Genomic DNA, 23,666 nt, shown 5'->3' with positions numbered 1-23,666 from the left:
GCTTTATAGGCCAACAGTTACTTATAAATGTGTTAAATAAAAACAGGTGTTGTGGTTTTGGCATATGTCACTAATCAAACATAAAAAGATGGTTTTTCACGGGGTAGCTCCATCTATAATTTGAGGAAGAGAAATGGATTTGAACCTCAGTGGTTGTGTGTAGGCATCTGGCTCAAATATCCTTAATCAACAAGCTTAAATCATCCAACTTATTCAACTTGCTTTATTGCAAATGAGTTATCTGCTCAGTGGATGATATGTGGCTGTTAGTAAGCTCTACTTTGAGGTCCAGTTTGGTTCCCAGACATCAACAAGGGTCAAAGTCTCAAACTATAAAGTAATTATGAGGTCACAGTAATTGGCTGTGAAAGAAAGATGGGCTGAAGGGAAAAAACTTCATGTCTTCAAAGACTTTATAATATCAAAAGGCCTCACACTGGATGGACATTTGAAAGGATGTAAATATTTAAATCTAGAAAGGTGATAAAATCCTGGGTTTATTTATATCAAGCCTAAATGAACATATTACAATGTTAAGAATATATGTGTTATTTTGGTATTCAATGTCAATTATTTATTTACCTGACTCACATCTATTAAACCTACTGATCATATAGTTAATAAAATTTAGATTCTGGCCTTTGATTATTGGTCTTGCCTTTTGTAACTTTCTGAAAAGTTGGATTTATTCTGCTTGCATTATCTTCATGTCCAACACACACAGAACAAAAATCATGCTGAGCAAATTTTCAACGTGACGTCTCCATTTTTTACTCATTTGATTGTTCCTTTAAAAAATAAACCTATTTTCTTTAGGGAATTATGCCTAAAATATATTATCATTTTAAATAGGAAGTTGTTCAGAAACAGTATTCCAAATTATGATGATATAGCATGAAAAAGGCAACAAAGAAATATGATTGAAGACTACTTTCTTGTAGTAGCAAAAGTTCAAGTTTTACGATCAAAAGCCTAATATTCAAAAGTATTACAGTATTCTTTTTTAAGTTGCATAATAATCACATCTCCACCAAAGATGACTCCTTCTACTCCTGCCACTTAATGACCACGTTTTGCTCAGGCATTTACCTGTCATCATGATTCTAAGGGAGTAAACTCATTTCTAACTCCAGGGCAAATCATAGGATCAGTCCAAATCATGGTAGTTAGGAAATGAACTTCTGTCCATGGGTAAGTGGGACTTTAGTTGGCAAATTAGACTAAAGAGAAGCACATTTATTGGATGTTAGGAGGAAAGGATTTCCTCTCTTCCTTCTATAGAATAACAAAGAACCCTGGCATATTTCAGTTCTGAGGGAGAATCAGCTTAAGGCGAATGCTAAAAATATCCTGTTCCAGAAACATCTTTATTTTCCTCTAGGATTCTCCTATAAATGGGGGAATCCCTCAGGAAGGCAGAGAGCCTGCTGATGCAGGAGCAAAGTCATCCTACAGCTTCAATGAGCTGGTTTATGCAGTGACCTGGAGGCATGCTGAGAGTGGGGAGGATCTAAAGGGGTTGGCCTGCAACAGATCATCCCTGAGGTAACAAAATGGAGGCAAATCATATGAAAATGTGTACAGTTCTATTGAGAATCTGGATTATGATACTTAATTTGAAAAATTCTGACATATACTCACTGTGATCTCCAAACTCTGTCAGAGCTGCTAGCCATTTTGATGTACACTAACGTGGGATTAAATGAACCACTTCTTCATTTTACTTCTGAGGAACATTTGGTTTTGCCATTATTTACCATTGTTTATTGACATATGATATTTCCACAGACCAAAATCTTTCATTACATATATAGGTGAACATATAGTCCTAATTGTATAGTATAGAAAATAAACGTTCTGGTATTATCCTCAGCATTTAATAACGCAAAACTAGTGACAAACATCTTTAGAAAAAATAATAAAATAGTCTTTCAGTATTAAAATTTCTTATTAAAAAGCATTAGGTCAGAGTATGGCATGTTCTTAATGCATAGATGAGTTAGGTATGAATAAAATGAATCTAATCCCATCTCTTATGGTAAATCAAAATATTTGAAATCTACATGTCACAGTTTGTCACAGGTCAATTGAAAAAACAATATATTCAGCTTTTCCGTTATTCTGTGGTTTCATGATGTAACTTAAACAGTGTATAGCCAGGACATAAACAACATACTGCATACTTACCCGGTGATTTTTATGCCACTCTGCTGAATGCAGGATAAATATATTTGGGCTTTTTATTGCTTGAGTAGAAAGTGCTCATTACGTATTATTTTATGTTTATAATATAAGAATTAAAAAAAACAAAAAAGTTTTTTAAATGGCATACATCACACTGTTGTAGTGGTTGATTTCCTCAAGATCGTCTTCTGTGGTTTTGGTGCAGTGGGAGGAGGCACAGGTGCAGGTCTGAGTGGGGGGAAGCTGTTACTGTGGCTTATTCCCAGCCCCCCATTTTCTAGTGGAAAAGGAGGGAGATGAGGGGGAGGAGGCTGGGCAGGGCCATGGGGAGGAAGCTTTCCTGGCGGGTGGACAGGTTCGCTGTGTGAGTGGACCTCCCTATTTTTTATGTGATGCCGGGTGTCACAGTCAGGACAATAGCCATGGTACTGGACTTTTTCATTAAACCGAACTCGTTCCCGAGGCCCTGCTTGGGGGCACCTGTCTTTTTCAGGTCTATGCATCAGAGGCTGCACTGGAGCCTTGTCCAAGTTACTGCTGGGTTTGCAGCAAATGTCTCCGTTTGGAATTTTGTTTGGTGCCCCTGGGAAGCCTCTGCTTCGCAGAAGGGTGCCATTGGTCTTTACCGGATTGACAGTGGGCACCACTCTTTGGGGGTCTTCACACTTCACAGGTGTCAACCGTGGAGGAGGAGGTGGAGGGTTTGGCTTTCTCAGGACGGTGAGGATAGCAGATGGGTGGGCTGGGGGTTTAATGAGGGGGGCGTTGGCCTGCACTTTGATCTTCTCTATGCTAGAGGCTGTTGTCCCACTTGAGCTACTATTCAGGGTGTCCGTTTTGGAGCTGTCGGTCATCTCATCCTCCAGCTGTAGGTCAGAAGTCAGGGTATCAATCTGGTCAACCACCTGGTGGAAAGGACAAGGTAATTGTGTTGAAGAACGACCCGAAGCAAAATATACTACAAACAATATCTTCCTGTCTCGCTATAATCTGTTATGGGAACCTTGACTAATACTGAGTGGTGTATTCCATTGTTCTTAATGTTTTCCTTCAATAAATTTATGGAATACCTATCAAAAGAGTGCCAACTGTTTGATAACATAATGATTTCACATGCCTAGAATATAATATACTATTTATGTATACGTTCTATCCCTGACTCTGCTACACCCACAAAGGATAAAACCTAATACAGAAACATAACTTTTTTTTTTTTTATTGAAGTATAGTTGATTTATAATCTTATATTAGTTTCAGGTGTACAATATAATGGTTCAATATTTTTATAGATTACCCTCCATTTAAATGTATTATAAAATATTGGCTATATTCCCTGTGCTGTACAATATATCCTTGTAGCTTATTTATTTTATATGTAGTAGTTGGTGCCTCTTAATCCCCTACTCCTATTTTGCCCCTCCCCTCATCCTTCTCCCCACTGGTTCATAACTGATTTTTAAAAACAAAGGAGAGGGCTGTACCTCTGCCTTAGCATGTAGCAATCATGGAGAACATTAATCTCACACTAAAATGAAAAAAAAATAAAAAGCCAGATAATCTGCAAAAATCGTAACTTTTCTTGAGACCATCAGGGAACTGAGATCACAAGGTAGCCAAATCAGCTGAACTGCAACGAGCTCCAAGCCCCGTGAGGAAAGGACACACTCACAGTTCCACCTTTGGCAAATCAAAGGGAAAAGATGCAGTGCACACCAAACTGAGTAAAGAAAATAGCTAAGACTTTAAAGAATAGTTAAAGGCAGAGTGTGTGCTATCATGACAATTTATAATCCCGAGGAGCCCAGACACAATGCAGCCTGTCCTCACTCATTGCCCCTTTTCCATGGGCCTCTCATGTGGGAGACTGAGAGCAGGCAGAGACAGAAGCCTTCAGAATTAGGGGGACGGCAAGAAACCCTCTAACCTCTAAGACATAGGCAATGATCTCCTGTTCCTAGGGTAGAAATAAAAGCTGTCTGACCTTTGGGAAGGAAGTGAAAAATTCTCTTGGACCCAGGAACCTACACTACATATGTCTGCTATCACTTAGGGGAAGGATCCGAGTGACAACCACTCAAGATGTGCCAAAGACACAAGGCAGAGTCAGGGAATCAAATAAGACCAGCAGGGCCATCACACCACGATGTAGATTCAACCTCAAGTGTAGGAGAGTGATTGTGAAGACAGGAAAACTGGGTGGAAGCATTTTAGGCAATGCCTCTCTAAGGAAAGTTGGGCAAGGTCGTTGAGGCGTCATGGAGTTAAGGAATCTGGCACCTCTTATAACAGGGTTGCCTAGTGTCTCTGCCCTGTTAAGCCATTGTCTGGGGCAACTTGTGGGAAGCATGGCCTCAGGTCAAATGCTCAATTTCACAACCCAGAAGTTGATCCTCTATCATTTACACTCCCTGCAGTCAGAGATCTTAGAGGCCATTCTCATGGCTACCATACATGTACTAGTATGTCTATAGGAGGAAAGAAAAGTTATGGATTACTTTAAAAATAATTTATTTTTAAATGGAATGAGTCCCTTCATCTCACGTTTCCATATGTAGACTTTTCCCTCCTCTCTTATTCAGGCCTAAGTTTGTTCAACTGTGAAGTTGGCTCTTTGACACATGGTGGCACAGTTGGGCTCAAAATGAAAATATCATAACCAACCAGAAGTTAGAGAGGACTCAGAGATTTTACTTCTTCCACATGAGTGTCTTATGTGATTGGTTCACGCTAGTACCATGAGAGCTAGGTCTTCAGTTTTAGCTCCTAAATCCATTCACTTCTCTCCATCTTCCTTTCTTTGATCCTAGTCTGAGCCACTATTACTTACCATGGGAGCCACCCAGCGTCACCCTGCCTCGCGTTTCACTTCTGTAATCTCAGTGGTCTTTCTAAAAACAGAATGGTGCTCTTGTCATTCCTTGCTTAAAACCTTTCAATGCCTGCTCATTTCTCCTGTGATATATATCAATTCTTAACATGGTCTCTAAGGTCCTGTACAGTCTCACTCAGTGTTGTTCTGATAAGTGTTTAATAACAGGTTCTTAGAGGTGTGAGTGAGTCCTGATTTGAAGAGTTTGCCAGTTTCCATGGTGTAAACTCCTGTCATGGTTGACTTCAAGTGAGTAAAGGCAACATCACTAAATGTGAAATTGGGAAGAAACCTGCAGGAGTGCATCATTATAAAGTGTTTCCACCATACCAGTAGAATAGGCATAAACTCAGGAGTACAGATAAATATTAAAATGTAGTAAAATAGTTAGGAATGACTAGGAATAATTAGAAAAAAATCTTTCTTTTTAATGTAATCTACTTAATATAGGTTTATATACTTTTGTTTTCAATAATAGTTATTTCACAACTGGCTCACAAGATTTCTGAAAATAAAACAACTGGCCCTTTTTAGCCAGTACAAGACAGCACTCCTAAGTGACCCTCCATACTCAAATCTATTAAGATCCCCTTTTCCTTTCTGTTCTCAAACTTCTCTGGTCTTCTTTCAGATCTTCATAATTGCCAGTCAGCTTCCTGCCCCAGGACATTTGCACATACTAATTTTTCATGTAAAGGTCACTGAATTCGTGTGTGTGTGTGTGTGTGTGTGTAAGGAATCATATAATATCTATCTGACACTGGTTAGCTTTAGGCTTCATCAAGTTAAGAATGCATGGGAGGGCTTCCCTGGTGGCGCAGTGGTTGAGAATCTGCCTGCCAATGCAGGGGACACGGGTTCAAGCCCTGGTCTGGGAAGATCCCACATGCCACCGAGCAACTGGGCCCGTGAGCCACAACTACTGAGCCTGCGCGTCTGGAGCCTGTGCTCTGCAACAAGAGAGGCCGCGATAGTGAGAGGCCCACGCACCGCGATGAAGAGTGGCCCCCGCTTGCCGCAACTAGAGAAAGCCCTCGCACAGAAACGAAGACCCAACACAGCCAAAAATAATAAATAAATAAATAAATAAATAAATAAATAAATAAATAAATAAATAAAATATTAAAAAAAAAAAGAATGCATGGGAAAAATTGTACGGCAACTACTGAAGTAATAGACAAACTTACAACTTTCGAAATAAGGATTAAAAAGTGAGTAAGGGAATTTTGGCAAATCTAAAAATGGCAGAAAATAAGAAAACAAACAAAAAAGCATACTAAATAGAAACAAACCCATAAGATAGTTTAAAAAAAAACTTAAAAAATATTAATAATATTAATAATCTAACAAGTATAAATAGATTAAAATAATTTATTCAAGAAAAGACACAGAAGGATTGAATACAGAGTGAAAGAAATAAGATACAGCAGGCAAATAGCCAAATGAAACCTGATGCAGCTATATAATACTGAGCAAAAAAACCTGAAATCTTTTTTAATCAAATAGTATTGTATCAATACAAACAGGTGAAATAAAAATGAATGAAACAAAATTGAAAGTTCATGTACACCCATACACACATGCTCAAACAATGGGATAAAAGTTATAAAGAAGTAATTCACATAAGGGATGTTCCAAATTTCCAAAAATCATATACTCAATCTCACTAGTAATCAAGGTAGTGCAAACTGAAGAAAAATGAGAAAGTATTTCATTCTGAGTAGTTTAGGAAAAACAAACCAGCCTGATAGTTCTACTTGTTGGTGATGAGGTGGGTAAATGGGAACTCTGTACATTGCCGGTGCAAATGTAAATTCAGTGTGCTGGGAAATTTTTTGACAATGTCTTATAAATTGTATAAGGTGCTTACCCTACCCTACCGCACAGGTATTTTAGGAACAAAGCCTAGACTGTTCTGGAGAAATTCTAAGAGATGTGCACAGGGTTGAAAAAGCACAAGGATGTTTCTTTTAGGGGTTTTTTTGGTGGTGTTTGTTTTGCCATAGCAAAAAACTGGAAACAACCTAAATATCTATTAGTAAGTGATGTATGTAAATACAAACTAGTTCAAATGAAGTAACTACAGCTATATGTATCAACAGGGATAAATCTCAAAAACCTTCAGTTGAACATAAAAATTTAAAAATATATATCTCTATATGTATCCAATATGTATATATTGTTTATATGTAGAAGCACAGATGTTTTAGTTTATACAACATGAAAATAAATGATACACATTAAGTTTAGGCAAGGAGGAAGGGGAAAGACTGTCAGGAGGCATCAGCTATATAGATGAAATATTTTATTTCTTTTAAAACTTGATATAAAGTAATTATGATAAAGTGTTAACATTTGTTAAGTTCGGGTTATATTTGATACAGTATTTATTTTATGTCATGTGTAAAATCTTTTATAATTTGAAAATAAAATAAATATTTATCACTACTTATATAAAGTTAGAAAGAAAAGGAGAATTTCTTAACAGCTGCCATGTGGAGAACACATTGAACGGCTGCTGCAGTTTATTTACTTGGTGAGTTAGAGGATATTGCAGCCAAGTGAGAGATGAGTAAATTAACCAGACAAGGAATAGGAGCAAAGGAGAAACGTGTATCTCAAACTTGAAATTGCGTTCAGTGATTCCTGGAGGTTTTCCTTAGCCTCACATACAAGAAAGCTATGGTTAGATTGTGGAATAATTAGGAATACTGATAATTGTGGCTCAGGGATCACATGAGCTTAAGGTTTTCATACTGGGAAATATCCCTAAATATTTTCATAAAAAGGAAGCAGATTTGGAAGAAATTAACTGGCTAAATGATCTAAGTTATTCGTGGGAATACAAAATTCAGCTTATACTACTTCTGTAAATGTTAAACTGCAAACAATAAAAATAAAGATACTTCAAGGTTTCAGGGTTGGCATTAGAGTGAAATTCAGGATGAACAGATTTACGTGAAATTTAAAAAAATAAATAAAAACAACATTAGGAGCTCCTTTTCTTATGCTCTCACTGGACTTTGCCATTTTATTATTACAGTTGCCTCTATATATCAGAATTGTCTATACCTGTGTGTTTCCCTCAGACCATGTAAGCACGTATTTCCATCTTTGTACTCCTGGCAGAGAGCACAGTGATTGTACACAGTGGATATGCAATATTAAAACGCTGAGTAAAGAAACTGGATAAAGGTAGAACCTCTGAGAAAAGTCATTTCTTGCCCTCACTTCCATCTCTCCCCAGCTTTCCTATCTTGGGTCTGATTTTCAAGGTCTTCAATGTCACCAATTCTGGGTTGTCCAGAAAGGCACACAGGAAAGGATGAAGTAGACAAAAAGGAAGGCAGCCATAAAGAGTTGGTGAGGCTTAGTGAACTCTCTGCCTATGTTATCTGACTCTGAAAGCCTAGCTCCACAGCTTGGCACAGGGAACATTTCAGTCACTCTCCAAAACAACTAAGATCGTTGAATTACACATTTATCTTTAAATATTCATCAGTATAGCCCTAAATGTATTGAAATCTTTCCTAAATCCTACGTATTTCAATTAAAAACCACATACTATATAGTTCAATGGCCTTAAAAACAAAACCCTTTTTCAATTTGAGTGAATCTTTCTCCAGGGTCTCCTCAGTTACAAATCACAACTTCAAGAATTTCATTAAGAATTACAAACTTAATGAAAGGAAAGGAGGAATTTAACCCCAACTCAAATATGTACCAAATTATGAGTTCTTGTATATTTAATATTTATTCATAAAAACAGCCACAATTTAAATGTGTGGCATCAGCAGTAAAGAGAAAGGGAAATGAATGAGAGCAATGGGTGAACTAGCTGTCAGACCATGGTCCATGGCTGAATGCAGGCTGACCCAAGAGCTTCACTTCTACTTTTTTTTTTTTTAATAAATGTATTTATTTATTTGTTTTTATTTTTGGCTGTGTTGGGTCTTCATTTCTGTGTGCGGGCTTTCTCTAGTTGTGGTGAGCGGGGGCTACTCTTCGTTGCGGTGCACGGGCTTCTCACTGTCGTGGCTTCTCTTGTTGCAGAGCACGGCCTCTAGGTGTGTGGGTTTCAGTAGTTATAGCACGCAGGCTCAGTAGTTGTGGCTCGAGGGCTCTAGAGCTCAGGCTCAGTAGTTGTGGCACACGGGCTTAGTTGCTCCGTGGCATGTGGGATCTTTCCGGACCAGGGATCGAAACCATGTCCTCTGCATTGGCAGGCGGATTCTTAACCACTGTGCCACTAGGGAAGCCTTCCATTTTTGACATAATATTAAAATTTAAAAATCTATACTTGTATTTATCTATATATATTTTATCTATCACCTGATTGATCTATTGACAGGAAATAAGTTGTTCATTATGTACTATACAACTCTGTATTCCACTGCTAGACCACAGTACTAGTGATATACTAAATATGAATTAACAGGTATAAATAACTCCTGTAATTATTTTGTGAATGGGAGAATTATATTTAATTATACTTGTGCTAGAAACAATTTAATAAGTGGAAAACATTTAAATTATTCCACAATTTGGTTAATTCTGCCTTGACATTTATTTGTTTTAAAAAATTTTCTTTTGTTTTTTTTGAAAAGGTCCAGTTACCAGTATGAAAGAGTTGCTCAGGTGGTGAGCACTAAACGCTTGCTTTCCAAGGAATGACTAGAATTGTCTTGAGTTCCCAAAGTTGTCTTTGGATTTCTACAGCAACTGCCACTTCCTTAACAACATTTTGTTTCTTAGAGACCTGACCAATCACAATATCCCAGACACGATAATAATAGAGTTGTATTATCTAATGTTTATTTATTCTCCTTGTCCTTGGTGTATTTGATAGAGTATATAACATAGATAGTGGAAGTAATCCAGGATAAATAAGGCACTATCTTGAAGTTGCCAGAGACCCAGGCTCTATCCAACTTTCTGTTCTGCTATCCCTAGGGTTTGGTGTCCATTTTCAAGTCCAAGTTCATAGCTGGAGGGCCATCCTTCACATATGTATTTCAAGGGGAAGGATGAAGAATGGTGGGGAAGGCACACCTACTCCTTTTTAAAGAGATGTTTCAGGAGTAATACATTTTATTTGCTTATGTTTGACCAGCCAATAGTAAGTTGCTAAAGTGGAGGAGACTGGGAGATGTACACTTTTATCTGGGGTCCAATGTGCTCAGTGAAAAGCTATGGTTATTCCTCAAAATAAGAAGGGAGAAAGGACATTCCAAGGCAATTAGCATCCTCTGAAATAGAGACTAAAACACACATACAGAACACACACACACACACAAACACACTGGTATACCTTTAATCACCCTTGTTGGGAAATAAATATGTAGGTTATAAACTTGCTTAAAAATTCTTACTAAAAAATTATTTGAAACGTTTTTTGAAACAGAATACAGTATATGTTTTGAAGGTGTTTTGTCGTTTGCTTTTGTAATATTCACTTAAGTGGCAATTTATACCCTGTTCTCTGAAAGTAAACTAGATTTAAAAATAAACAATAATCATAATTCATAGCCAAGCCTGATCAGTAGAAAATAAGGTAAAACTACAATGTAATTTTTCTTATTTTTCTGTGTGTTCAATTGGGTTTGACAAATATTTATTGTGTAAATATTATTAATCTGTTATTGCATGAGACACTGAGGATTAAAAAAATAAGGCTTCCAGTTTAATAGAGACTGATCATGTGTATTTAGTGCCTTCCTCCCCAAATCATATCTAAATGAGAGTAAAGAAATAAAAACAGTAATAAATTCAGAATATCTTCTCAGAGTGTGGTATAAGCTGACCAGAGATTTTTATAAATACATGGGGGAATTAATAAAAAGGTGGTCAAAGCACTGATGGAGTCCCAGAAGGATTCCAAACTTGAAAGTGGAATAGAGAGAGAGTAGAAGTGAGAAGTAATGCAAAATTAGGGTGTGAAGTTGTTGGGTGACTATGTTTCACAATGGAAAAAAATTGTGTCAAATGGTGCAACAAGACCGGCAACATGCTAAGAGCTCACACCCTTAAGGTAAACTGAAATTCTTGCTGTAAAGAATCTGAACATGTCTCTGGATAAGAAGGCACTGAGTGTGGTTGGTAGGATCTCAAAACAAAGCTCTCCTCCCTCATTATTATTACTTTTTTCCATTGGGAAGGTGGTAGAAATGGGGCAAGAGCAGCTAGCTTGTCTTCTAAAGTACTTCATGCCCATCTGACACATTCAGAATTTTCAATCAGCATCCTCCTTTTCCCTATATGTAGGAGAGGCTGTTAAAACATCTTTATAATATGAATATGTCTGAAGATCAAGAGCTATTTGAGGGTAAACAACATCACAAAATAGAAGGACCAAGATGAATGAACAGATCAATATTGAAGGCAAAGCTGTCATTATTAGTAAAGTAAGAGAACTTTGTAGTAATTCTAATTAATGTACTTGGAGAGGTTTCAGAATGTATTGCAGCTATAAAATAACGCACTGTTATAAAAGAACAGACATCAAGTAAGAAAAATATTTGAAGTATAAAACATAAGTACTAAATTTAAAAAGATTATTTTTAAAGAAAATCTAAAAGAAAAATATCTAAGAAATATTCTTAATCATAAAGCAAAAATATTTTCTTTAAGAAGGAAAATAGGGACTTCCCTGGTGGCTCAGTGGTTAAGAATCCTGCTGCCAATGCAGGGGACATGGGCTCGAGCCCTGGTCCGGGAAGATCCCACATGCCGTGGAGCAACTAAGCCTGTGCGCCACAACTACTGAGTCCGCGTGCCACAACTACTGAAGCCCACCCGCCTAGAGCCCGTGTTCCACAACAAGAGAAGCCACCACAATGAGTAGCCCACGTACCACAACAAAGAGTAGCCCCCGCTCACCACAACTAGAGGAAGCCCGCATGCAGCAACGAAGACCCAATGCAGCCAAAAATAAATAAATAAAATAATTAAAAAATAATAAAATAAAAAGTAAAATACAAGAAAAAATTTAAAGGCAGGGAAAGCAAGAAAATCAATCCTGGAGCTTCAATGACTGACTGAGAAGTTCCAGAAAAAATGGGGAAGAAAGAAAAAAATGTGGGATTCCAATAATCAAAAAAAAAAAAAAAAAAAAGAGAAAATTCCACAGTTGACAATACAAATGGAGCTTCAGAGGGAAAGAGTCAATTGAGTGCTAATCAGGATGAATGAAAATGAAAACAAAGTCAATCATTTACCAAACAAACACAGAAAACTCAGAAAGAAGTGAAAATTAAATAATCATCACAGCATCTTATGTATGAATGGATGATGAAAGTCATTTTACCAGTAACTTCAAAAGTTCTGTGGCAAAATAATTTTAACCGCAATTCTATACCTGACTAATTTAACAATTTATTGTAATGAAAAATTAAAATATTTTTAGATATTAAGGACAAAGATAATTTACTTCTCCTGTATCTATCTGTTTTTTAAAAGTTAAGGATGTTCTGTAGCTCAGTAAAATGGAATCCAAGAAAGGAGGAAGGCACACGAAGCAAAAAACACTGTAATTAACACAGAAGTATGAAAAGAAATAAAAGAATTTAAGAATGACAAGTTACTTGAGTCCCCAAAGCAATTATTCTAAGCTAAAACAGGAAATCAGAAGTCTCCAAGAAAAAATAATGAATTACATTCAATAGATCATATAACCGGAAAGTTGTCACACACTAGGGATAGGGAAAAGAAGTGAACTACTGAACTGTGGGTGATGAGTATAATGTGTGTAAAAAGAGAAACCATTTGAATCTTGAATTCTCTTTTGAAAGGTTCAAGTTTAGAAATATAGGTTTAAATGTATTTCTTTATGAGATCATTGACAGTGTTTCATTCTACTTTTACTATTAAGATGCTGGTTACTGATTTTTCTTCTCAACATATGGCAAAAGCAAAAAAGACTAATTCTTCCTCTTCCATAAAGATGAGTCAAATGACATGGTTTGCAGTTTAAAAAAAAATGTTTGAGCATATTGTTTAGACAGCTGACTACCTGAAAAACAAAAGCAAATGTTAAAAGGGGTTATCGCCAGGGAATAGGCCTAGACATAGGATGGAGATGATATAGAAGGTGAATTTTATACATCCTTATTTAGAATTTGATTTGGAGATGGAGATGAATGTGCAAATACCTGCCTGATAATAGTTGAGATTATATTCCCCCAAAAAATCAAAGAAAAAAAAAATGAACTAGAAACAGTCCTTCCCCATGCAAACTAATAATTACCACACAGTGTACCATGTGTAGTGGTACAAGGATTGACAAGTATAGGAGAGCAGAGAAAGGGGTGATTTATTCTTTCCAAGCAGGTCAGTTGGTAGCACTGGCCAGAGATAGTTTCAAATCAGGTGAAAAATGAGGGATGTCTTGAATGATAAAATGAAACTTGGAGGAAAAGGCATTTCTTGGCAGAAGGAATAGCATGTGCAGTGGCATAAATGTATGAAACATAATTTTTTATATGTTGGTAAAGGATAAAGTAGCATAAGGCACATGAATAAGAGACAAGGCTGAAAAGGCAGACAGAGGCCAGGTTGCGGGGAGCCCTGCAGGCCATGTTGAGGAGTTTCTACACCATTTGCACTTTTGAAGATCGGTTCCCGAAAGGTTTGGATTTGTGGCACCATCCAAAAAAATGCATAAAGTTAGTGCCTTGATAGATAATGAAGATGGACATACATGCTTTACTAGGTAATTTCTTCTTAAGTTAAATTGTTTTATAGCCATGGAATGAATAGTATTTAGAAAGACCAGGTCTAAATATAAAATTCTAGATATGATTTGCCCAAAAAGGTTCATGGGCCTTGGCAACCTTGGAAAATTATACAAGTATCAACAGTTTATGTTATTTACAGCACTAAATGATCCAAAATTTGTAACTCTACAATTTGCAAAATCAAGGTGTTTAATTTTTTTTAACTTATAAAACAAAAGTACCTGGTTTCATTTAAATCAGTTCCTCATCGAACTGTAAGCATTTTTGAGGTACTCTTAGAGGAAGTAGAAATCCCCCAAATTTTCACACACAGTTTCTAATGTCACATGCCCAAATGCTTACTGTATAAAATAAACATAAGACAATTGAGTACTAAGGGATAAAGTGCTATTGCACAACTCAGCTCCATAGAGTTAAAATGTATCAATATTACATGTGATGATCACTTCATGTAAGTCCCATGTTTACTCGCATGTCAGTTTTAGTACGTGAGTACTTACGACTTTTCTTTCCCCTGTAACAAACATTATTCACACATTATAGTGGTTGAAATGCCATTGCTAACTTTAATTTCTGTCTTCATAAGAAACATGCTTATACTAAGGCTTCCTGTAAAGTGTGGAAAAGGAAACCTCCCTCATCACAATTGCTATAAGCGGCTTAACAGATTTAAAAGACTCATCCACTTGCAATTTGTGAGTACACACATCAAAATGATTCCGTTATGTTAATAATGTCCAGGAGGAGACAGACCGTAACTCACAATAATGGACCTGTAAACTTTAACACAAGCTTATAGCTCTCAATCTCTAATATCTTTCTGCATTTTAAAAAATGTAGATGAATAAACCTCAGGTTGTGTATTACCTTCCCTACTGATGGTAAACTAGCTCAATAAAAAATATTCTGTAAGCATCATGAGTAAGGTTGTAAGAACAACCTCCCTATTCAATCCACTCTCTCTTCCATTTAATCCAGTCTTTGCATTGCAGCCAGACAGAGCTTTCCTTAAATCTGTACATATAACATAAATTATTAAACTTTAAGTGGTTTCCTATTGCTCTTAAGATAAAGACCAAATATTTAATAAAATCACAATCCTCCTAAGATCCGGGTCCTGCTTTGTACATCAGCTTGCCCTTGTGCCACTTCTCCTCACTCTGCTCTTTGCATTTCTTCCCGTGCTTAGAAGATGCTAAGCTCCAGTCTCTGGGTCTTTGTATAAGTCATCCTCTACCTAGTCCTGGTTACTCCTCACTGTTCCCACAAAACACACACACACACACACATTGACCTATTCTTCAAAAATTAACCCACATTTCTCCTCTTCAAGGAAAGCTTCCAGATTGCCCTGAAGTCCTGCAACACAGCCCTAGAGCTCCTGCACCTGTGCTTCACAGCTTGAACCGCACTAGTGACGGATCGTGTATTTAGCTCTTTAATGTCAGACTCCCCGGTGAAAATGTAAGTGCTCAGAGGGCAGGGTATCCTGTGCCATTACATCTGAAACAGAAATATATATTAAATGAATGAATCATAAACATAAATAAATAAAAGGAAAAATACTATAACAAAATATTTTTACATTAGGTCCCTATTGCATATGGTTTGGTGCTTGTTTGTGAACTTCTGAGGTGATGAATTTCGGTTGTAAATAAACTATGTTCATGAGATTTCTAATCTCTGTGTGTGTGTGTGTGTGTATATATATATATATATATATATATATATACACATATCTTAAAAATATAAGATATTTTCTGTTAGAGGGAAGTCATTGAAATGATATATTAAAATATAATTGCAAGATTACTAAAGCATTTCATTTATCAATATCACTAATGAAATATTTAAATATTTAAACATTAAAATGACATTTCGACATATGTTTTTACTTTTTCTCAGGTAGTGAGTTAAATGTTTATTATATAACGTAAAGGAAGAGGAATTTAGTAAATTAGACTATTATTTGTCTAAATTATCTTAGAATCTATGTGAACATTAAATTACTTGTCAAAAACATCAGAAAAACTCTATTACTCCTTTCTTGATATCTCAAACATATAATTGTAGAAATAATAGCATTTATAAAACCTTCAAAATAATATTACCAGAAATGCTGATATTGATAACACAACTGAATATGAAGGTATGGCGTTTGGATGTAATTATAATTTGGGCTCTCATTAGTTGTGTGTTGGTGAAACTGGGTCTTCCTTCCTGGTATTAGTTCCCCACATTGTTAATTAAAAAAAAAAAAAAAAGAGGAAAGAGAGAGTAATTGTCTGTAGTATCTGTGATACGTGCTAGAGTATGACTATATATAAAATGTTTTGAGAGGAGAGAGGAAAGAACAATTAATTCTGCCAGGGAGGGAGGGATAATGTCAGAAATAGAAAGTATTTAAAATGGACTTTGGAAGGATCAGGTAGAAAAAACTGGAAGATAATTCCAGGCACAATAAAATACAAAGGAAAGGAAAGGAGGTTTGAAAGATCAATTGAGATTTCCAGCAGAAAGCCATCCAATGTGGCAGACTGAAAGGGGTATGGTTTGTGTATGTGTGCTGTGTGTGTGTGTGTGTGTGTGTGTGTATGCATGCACATCTGAGGGGATGTTTAGTAGATGAAGGGGCAAACTAGGAAAAGAAGAAAGTGTATAGAGACAGAAAGAAAAAGAGATGCAGGTGAGGAAGTGCTGTAACACCGAAGGGTCTTCAATACCATGCTAAATACAAAAAGTTTGGCCTTTACCTGAAAGTAATAGGCAAAGTTCAAACAGAAAAGTGATGTGAGCATCTATGATTTTATAGAGACTTGAGGGAGTGGAAAGACATTGCCATAAACCAAGTCATTAAAAAAGATTATTCTTGTCATAAGCAAACATAGGGAAAATTATGGAAAATGATGCAAATGAGAAGGTTACATTACATTATTTTTGCATTAGTGGAAATATTTGAAATCTCTAAAGCTCATCTTTGGAATATCTTTCCTAACTTGAAAATACCTAGTCTAACTCAATTATGGTGGAAGTGTGCTTATTGCAACTGCATGTGGGACATTATTCTTGGTTTAATAAAGGTATGCAAGCATTATAACATTCCCCATTGTGCCTGAGTTCTACTCCATTTTTAATGGAGTAAAGGGAGTTGCATTTTAAAAGATAAGACCTTCATGTCTGATTTAATGATCCAGAATATATGAGATGAAAGAGAGAGGGGAGATTTAAAATTTGGAATTCTTTTAAAATAGGCTTCTCAAGCATCTGTCTTCATTGTCATAAGGTTCCAGAGATATTTTATAAAAGATAATTTACACATAATTTGAAAAACAATGAAAATCTTCACCACAGAGAGCCAACAGCCATTTAAATCTGCTAGTACTTGAAAACTGATCTTTCACAGCTGTCATTTTGTCGAAAAGTCCCTGAAAGACTTCAGCATGAAATTTTTTTAACAAGAATGGAGTATTCATAACAAAAGCTAGTCCAACTGTTTAGTTCCAACAAAAAGATATGCAAAGGTACTATAGATACACATGTTCTATATATGGTATTAAAAGAAGCAAAATGTAGAATATTTTTCTAACACTTTTAAAATGTTAAGGCAACGAACATATGAAAACTTATCCCTTCTGTGAGTTTGTACTATTGACTACTTTTCACTTATTAAATTATGAAACAGTGCTTCACGGATATACAATGTCAAAAATTATATATTTTATGTATAGTCAGGATAAGATTCTTGCATACTTTATATATTATAACCACATTTAAAACTTTGGCACTAACCAGTTAATCTTTGGTTGACATATAAACTTCACTGTTTATCTTATGCTTGCACGGGTTAAAAAAAAAAAAAAAAAAAAATCAAAGCCTTCTAGTGGCCACAATTGTATCTAATTCTATTGTACTTGGCCAAATTCTCTATTATTATTTTAAAAATAACTAGCATATTACATTGTTAATATAAAACCCAGGAATAGTGTTTCTTCTTTCAAAACGACACTTTCTTTTTTACTGAGGTCTAATTTAATGAAAAGGTGGAAAAATTGTGCTATTTAACATCATTAAGAAAATAATTTTAAAAAATATGCCATATAATACAAAATTATGAGATAGTGTGAACAAAATGTGCTGAAATTTCAAAATTTAATTTGTGGAGAATTATGCATATAGATTTAGAACACATGATTTTCACATGTATAATCCAAGAATTAGAGGATGATGACTAAATAATCTGGGTAATTTGTAATATCTAGCCATTTAGACTTTTTTCCAGAAGGCTAGTGTTAACCATTTACATATAACTATATGAAGAATGTTTATAAAGTAATACAGCATTTTCAGATATACCATAGAAACAGAGTCGTCAGATCTAACTGGGGAAGGTATGTGAATACACGACAATAAAGAAGGGACTTAACGGTGGACAGTAGAAGACATGATTGTCTAAAGGGAACACAAAGAGGGCACCGTCTTGCTCCTTTCAAAAGATTTCAAGAGAGGAGAGGAAGACTGATTTTTATTTGAAATTTACAGATTTTTCAAACTCACACACAAAAAAGATAACGCAGGTCTAACCGAATCTGTACACAGGTGTTATCCAGCTCACATCTCACCATCTTGAGATCCCTGGCATAACAGACTCTATGCCATTATATGAGTCCAACATAGAATTAGTCTCTTTTTGCACCTTTGAAAAAAAATTTGGACAAACCGTTCTCAAAATTAAAATACTTGAATTAGTCTTAAGCAATAAATTAGGGCATCTTACTTGCTGCAGGGTCAGTTTAACTCTTAAAACATTTTCTCTCAACCTTTTCATTGCCCCACTACGTGTTGAAAGATGTGCACATAGAGTCATTCTTCCCAGGCCTGTGCCATGAGGATCTTATGGCAGAGGAGGATTTGCCTAGTTCTTGATACATTTGCTATTTTAACAGATATACCACTGATTAGAGTTAGTTTTTAAAAAGTAAATCAAGTCCCCAACTTCAATGTTTATTATTAGTAAACAAAATTTAATTTCAGTCCACCTCAGAATAGGTTGCAACATGAGGGTATCATAGCATGTTACTGAAGGGCTTTTTATTACAAGCGGTTTCAAAGAATTGTTCAGCAAACAGTGCCAATATGCAGATAGTTCATTTAGATTCAACTGTCAAAAGCAACAGAGTAATAATCTAATTCTCCAAAATATAAGGGGAGTACTCTACAGGGATGTTAATGTGTATATCAGATAAGAGTTTTTTAGGTAGGAGAAAAGTGAAGTTTTAACATTGAAAAGTCATAATAAATGATTTTCTAATTAATGCTTTTCTTTCTAGGCTCATTTTCCTTAACTTCAAGTGTTTTGGCATGAGCTAGTTAAAGAACAAAACCTCCTTCCTTGAGACGTCATGATAAGGAATAGAATCTCTAGGAAACAATGACAAAGGAAAAGTTCCTGGGTAATAAGAGCAAACAATGGTAGGAGGTGTGCACTGAATAAAAATGAAAATGAAATGACTTTTTATTTTATATTTTTACATTTTGTACTCTGTCTAATATCTTCAACCTTTTCAGCAGCAGGCATGCATCACTTTTACTTACAGAAAGTGAGGTCAGAGTAAAAAGGTTAGTAAAGTAGAATCTCCCCCTCAGTTAACAAATAAAATTTAAAAATAGCAAAAACACTTCATCGCAGAAACCAAAAAACTAAAGAGGCACAACTCACTGTCTGAAATACTATCAGCAAAAGAAAAAGAGATATAGTTTTAACTTGATTCAGTACAGATCTTTAAACTGGTCTTAGTGCCTCAGGATGGTACCAATGAAATAACAAAAGTCATCCAGTTTTCACAAATAGTGTCAAATATGAAAAAAAGATGTGGACTTTGGGCAGGCCTGCAGAAGAGAGGACAGTGAAACAATTAAAAGTGAGCAAGGGGCTGAACTGTAGGAATAATATGACACAAAAAGGGCCAATGGAAAACCCTTGAATGCAGTAAGTAGTAGAATGAACTAGAGCACAACATTTACCTATTCTACAAAGGGAGAACATGAAATAAGTTTGCCATCACACTGGGGCTTGCCTGGGAGGATAAGTCATACTGAGACATGCTAGGGACATGGTTAGGAAAAGTCATCTACACTACTTGAGGCCCAATGGAAGTTCGAAGCAGAGCTGTTCAAGTTAAGCAAGACAAAAAGAACTGGCATGGGGGCTTCCCTGGTGCTGCAGTGGTTGAGAATCTGCCTGCCAATGCAGGGGACACGGGTTCGAGCCCTGGTCTGGGAAGATCCCACATGCTGCAGAGCAACTAGGCCCGTGAGCCACAGTTGCTGAGCCTGCGTGTCTGGAGCCTGTGCTCAGCAACAAGAGAGGCCGCGATAGTGAGAGGCCCACACACCACGGTGAAGAGTGGCCCCCGCTCACCGCAACTGGAGAAAGCCCTCGCCGAGAAACGAAGGCCCAACAGAGCAATAAATAAATAAATAAATAAAATAAATTAAATTTATAAATAAATAAATAAATAAATAAATAAAGCAAATAATTAAAAAAAAAAAAGAACTGGCATGGTGACTCTGTAAACACTATTGCGGCAAGAAAAGAAAAGAAAAGAAGCAAAGGAGCACATTATGCCAAAGACAGACTCATTTTGGAAGAAATGGAAGAAAATTTGCCCTTGAGTGCTTTTTGTGCTATAGAAACAAATAAAACAAACAAACAAACAACAAAAAAAGAATAAAATAGAAGAGGAATTGAAGACCCAAAGAAACACCTGAGTTTTAAAACACGACCATTACCAAACTCACAAAATGCAAACAGCAAGCTAGAGAACAGACATGATTGCAATGCAATTACTGACAGAGAGGGAAAGCTTGACATATTCACTGTGACTGCAGAAAGGAAAATATGGAGATTTCAGACAGGCCTGTTTGAAATATTTTCAGGGTCTGAGGTAAGAGGAAAATACCATACATTGAAATTAAATAATGGTAATTTCAAGCTAATAAACTATTTAAAAACATTTACAGAATTTTTGGACAACTCCTCAGCATTCCACGTCAGAGAGTGGCCGTGAAGATGGACAAGTTCCAGCCCCCAAGCCCTGCCCTTGGCCCATCACCCTCCTTTTCCCACCCTAGTCTTCCTTACACCATGAGGCACCTCAAATGCATATGTGTAGATACCCCAGCCCATACATACAAGCTCTGTTCACAGCCTCTACAAATAGTCAACCTTTGATCAATAAATCTAAAGATAAATAAGTCTAAAGATAAATATACCAGTGGTTTGGTCTACACTCAGAAAGCTCATGACAGGAAGCTGCTACACATCCTTGAAATGTGTTTCGAGCCGATGGTAGAGGAATTCCAGTATCTAGGGTACTGGAGGATGGTGTACACAGAAAATACAGACTCTGACTGGACATGGCTGCCTGGTCTCCCGCAGCAGCTAGAGGAGGGTGGCGGTGGGGCACTCTAATGCCCAGTGTTCCTGGCAAGGGTCTCTCTTGCTTAGATCTAAAGGCAGTGTTGATTGCAGAGAGAGAAAATAATAGTTGTGGAGGAAATACGAAGTTGATATACAGCATAGAGAACATTGGTTTTCCCAGTAAATAAACTTCATCATAATGGAACGGAAAGAATAACACATTCAAAAGGCTTAATTTCTCTGAAGGGAAGAAATTACTGAATTTGGCTGTTAAACTGTGCAATGTGCTCCAGTAAAATCTGTTGGTGAACAACTGCCACTAAGAAATATCCAGCACTTCAAGGATAGACATCCAAGCAGAAGTTGCAAGTTAAAATCAAGGAAGAAAAATCAAGCTGGTATCAGACTTTCCCAGTGCAACGTCAAATGACAGAGGAGGGAACAGCAATATGTACAAAGTTCTGAGGGAAAGAAAGTGTGAGCCAAGAATGTCATTCCCAGCCAAGTTGCTATGCAAGTATAAAGACAACAGATCTAACAATCTCAAACCTCAAGTACCCGTGAAAGATACCAAACACCAAAATTCACCATTCCAAAAGATGGCACGGAAGGCTGTGATGAAAGGATTAGATCGATATTCCATGGCCAGGTCTACATACTTTGAAGGGCAAAGTACATTACCAGAACATTTAAACAATTGTCCTTTAGTATAGAGACAACTGACAGAAATTCTCAAGCATGTAAGAACACACAGAATACAAGATCTCTTGAATACATCATTAAAAACAAATACACAGGGACTTCCCTGGTGGCACAGTGGATGAGAATCCTCCTGCCAATGCAGGGGACACGGGTTCGAGCCCTGGTCCGGGAAGATCCCACATGCCACAGAGCAACTAAGCCCGTGCACCACAACTGCTGAGCCTGAGCTCTAGATCCTGCGAGCCACAACTACTGAGCCTGCATGCCACAACTACTGAAGCCCACACACCTAGAGCCCATGCTCTGCAACAAGAGAAGCCACCACAATGAGAAGCCCGCGTACCGCAACGAAGAGTAGCCCCCACTTGCCGCAACTAGAGAAAGCCCACGTGCAGCAACGGGCCAAACACAGCCAAAAATAAATAAAATTAAATCTTAAAAAAAATAAAATAAAACAAATAAAAACAAACACACAAATAAAAAAACAAAACATTACTTGACTCTATACTTGACAGCATGGGGTCATATCAAACATGGAAAAGGATTTCAGGTCCAGTTTTGCTTTTTATATTTCATAGTCATTAAACACTAAAATTATAATTTAAAATAAATTCATAAATTATACCATTTATGCAAATTCTAAAAACACACATTTAGACTACGTATTGTCATGAGTACCTACGTAGTAAAAGTTCAAAAGCATGCATAGGGAGGATGAGCAACAACTTCTAGGGGAAGGAGGAGATTGGATTGGGAGCAAAGGACTCAGAAGTTTTGCTGCATCTGTGTGGTTTAAACAGGAAAAAAAAGCTCCTAGGCAAATGTGACAAACAAGAATAAATCTGAATCATCGGTACCATGTGCCTATTGTTTTATTTTCTGTACTTTTTTATATGCTTAAAATGTTAATAATTTGGGGCTTCCCTGGTGGCGCAGTGGTTGAGAATCTGCCTGCCAATGCAGGGGATATGGGGTCGAGCCCTGGTCTGGGAAGATCCCACATGTCGCGGAGCAACTGGGCCCGTGAGCCACAACTACTGAGCCTGCGCGTCTGGAGCCTGTGCTCCACAACGGGAGAGGCCGCGATAGTTAGAGGCCCGCGCACCGCGATGAAGAGTGGCCCCCACTTGCCACAGCTAGAGAAAGCCCTCGCACGGAGGCGAAGACCCAACACAGCCAAAAGTAAAATAAAATTAATTAAAAAAAAAAGAAGTTAATAATTAGAAATATTTAAAACTGCAAAGCCTACAAAATGTATTAGCTTGTTTACCATGCAGAAGTTTTGAGCATTTTAATTATATTGCATGTGATGTTATCAAAATGCAGATTCTCTATTAAGAAAACAAACAGGAGGAGCCCTATGGCAAGCTTCCTCTGCAGTGATGTCTCTCAATGAAAAGAAATTAGTCACAAAATATGTTTCCACTAATATCAGATGACTTAAAATATGTTGATAACAACAAAAATTGTTCATAAGAAATATGATCTCAAATTTAAAAATAACTATAATACATTGGGCTGGCCAAAAATTTCGCTCGTGTTTTTCTGCAACATCTTACCAAAAAACCTGAATGAAATTTTTGGCCAAGCCAATATATATTTGGGGAACAGGTGATAGAAAGTTCATAAGTTTACTATAAAATTCTTGTCTTGCCTGCAAGGATGAATGTATTTACACTGTCCTTATGCTAGCTTCATTACATCAGGATGAGTTTAGTAATGAAGCACTCATGTATACTTAAGTCCTTCTTTTCCC

At 36.7% G+C, this 23,666-nt stretch overlaps 1 protein-coding gene across 2 annotated transcripts in view; it reads right to left on the bottom strand.

The window, feature by feature from the left end:
* Positions 1 to 2,332: 2,332 nt before the first annotated feature.
* PRR16 (proline rich 16) overlaps positions 2,333 to 23,666 on the bottom strand; it is a 167,689-nt gene continuing 146,355 nt past the window's right edge. For both annotated transcript variants that reach the window (XM_068534271.1, XM_068534278.1), the window contains exon 2: positions 2,333 to 3,089. In XM_068534271.1, coding sequence (XP_068390372.1) covers positions 2,334 to 3,089 — 756 coding nt within the window. In that variant the 3' untranslated portion in view covers position 2,333. The remainder of the gene's footprint in view (positions 3,090 to 23,666) is intronic.

The sequence above is a fragment of the Eschrichtius robustus genome, chromosome 2, assembly GCF_028021215.1.
Source record: "Eschrichtius robustus isolate mEscRob2 chromosome 2, mEscRob2.pri, whole genome shotgun sequence".
NCBI classification, from domain to species: domain Eukaryota; kingdom Metazoa; phylum Chordata; class Mammalia; order Artiodactyla; family Eschrichtiidae; genus Eschrichtius; species Eschrichtius robustus.
This window is presented reverse-complemented; position numbering and strand designations above follow the sequence as displayed.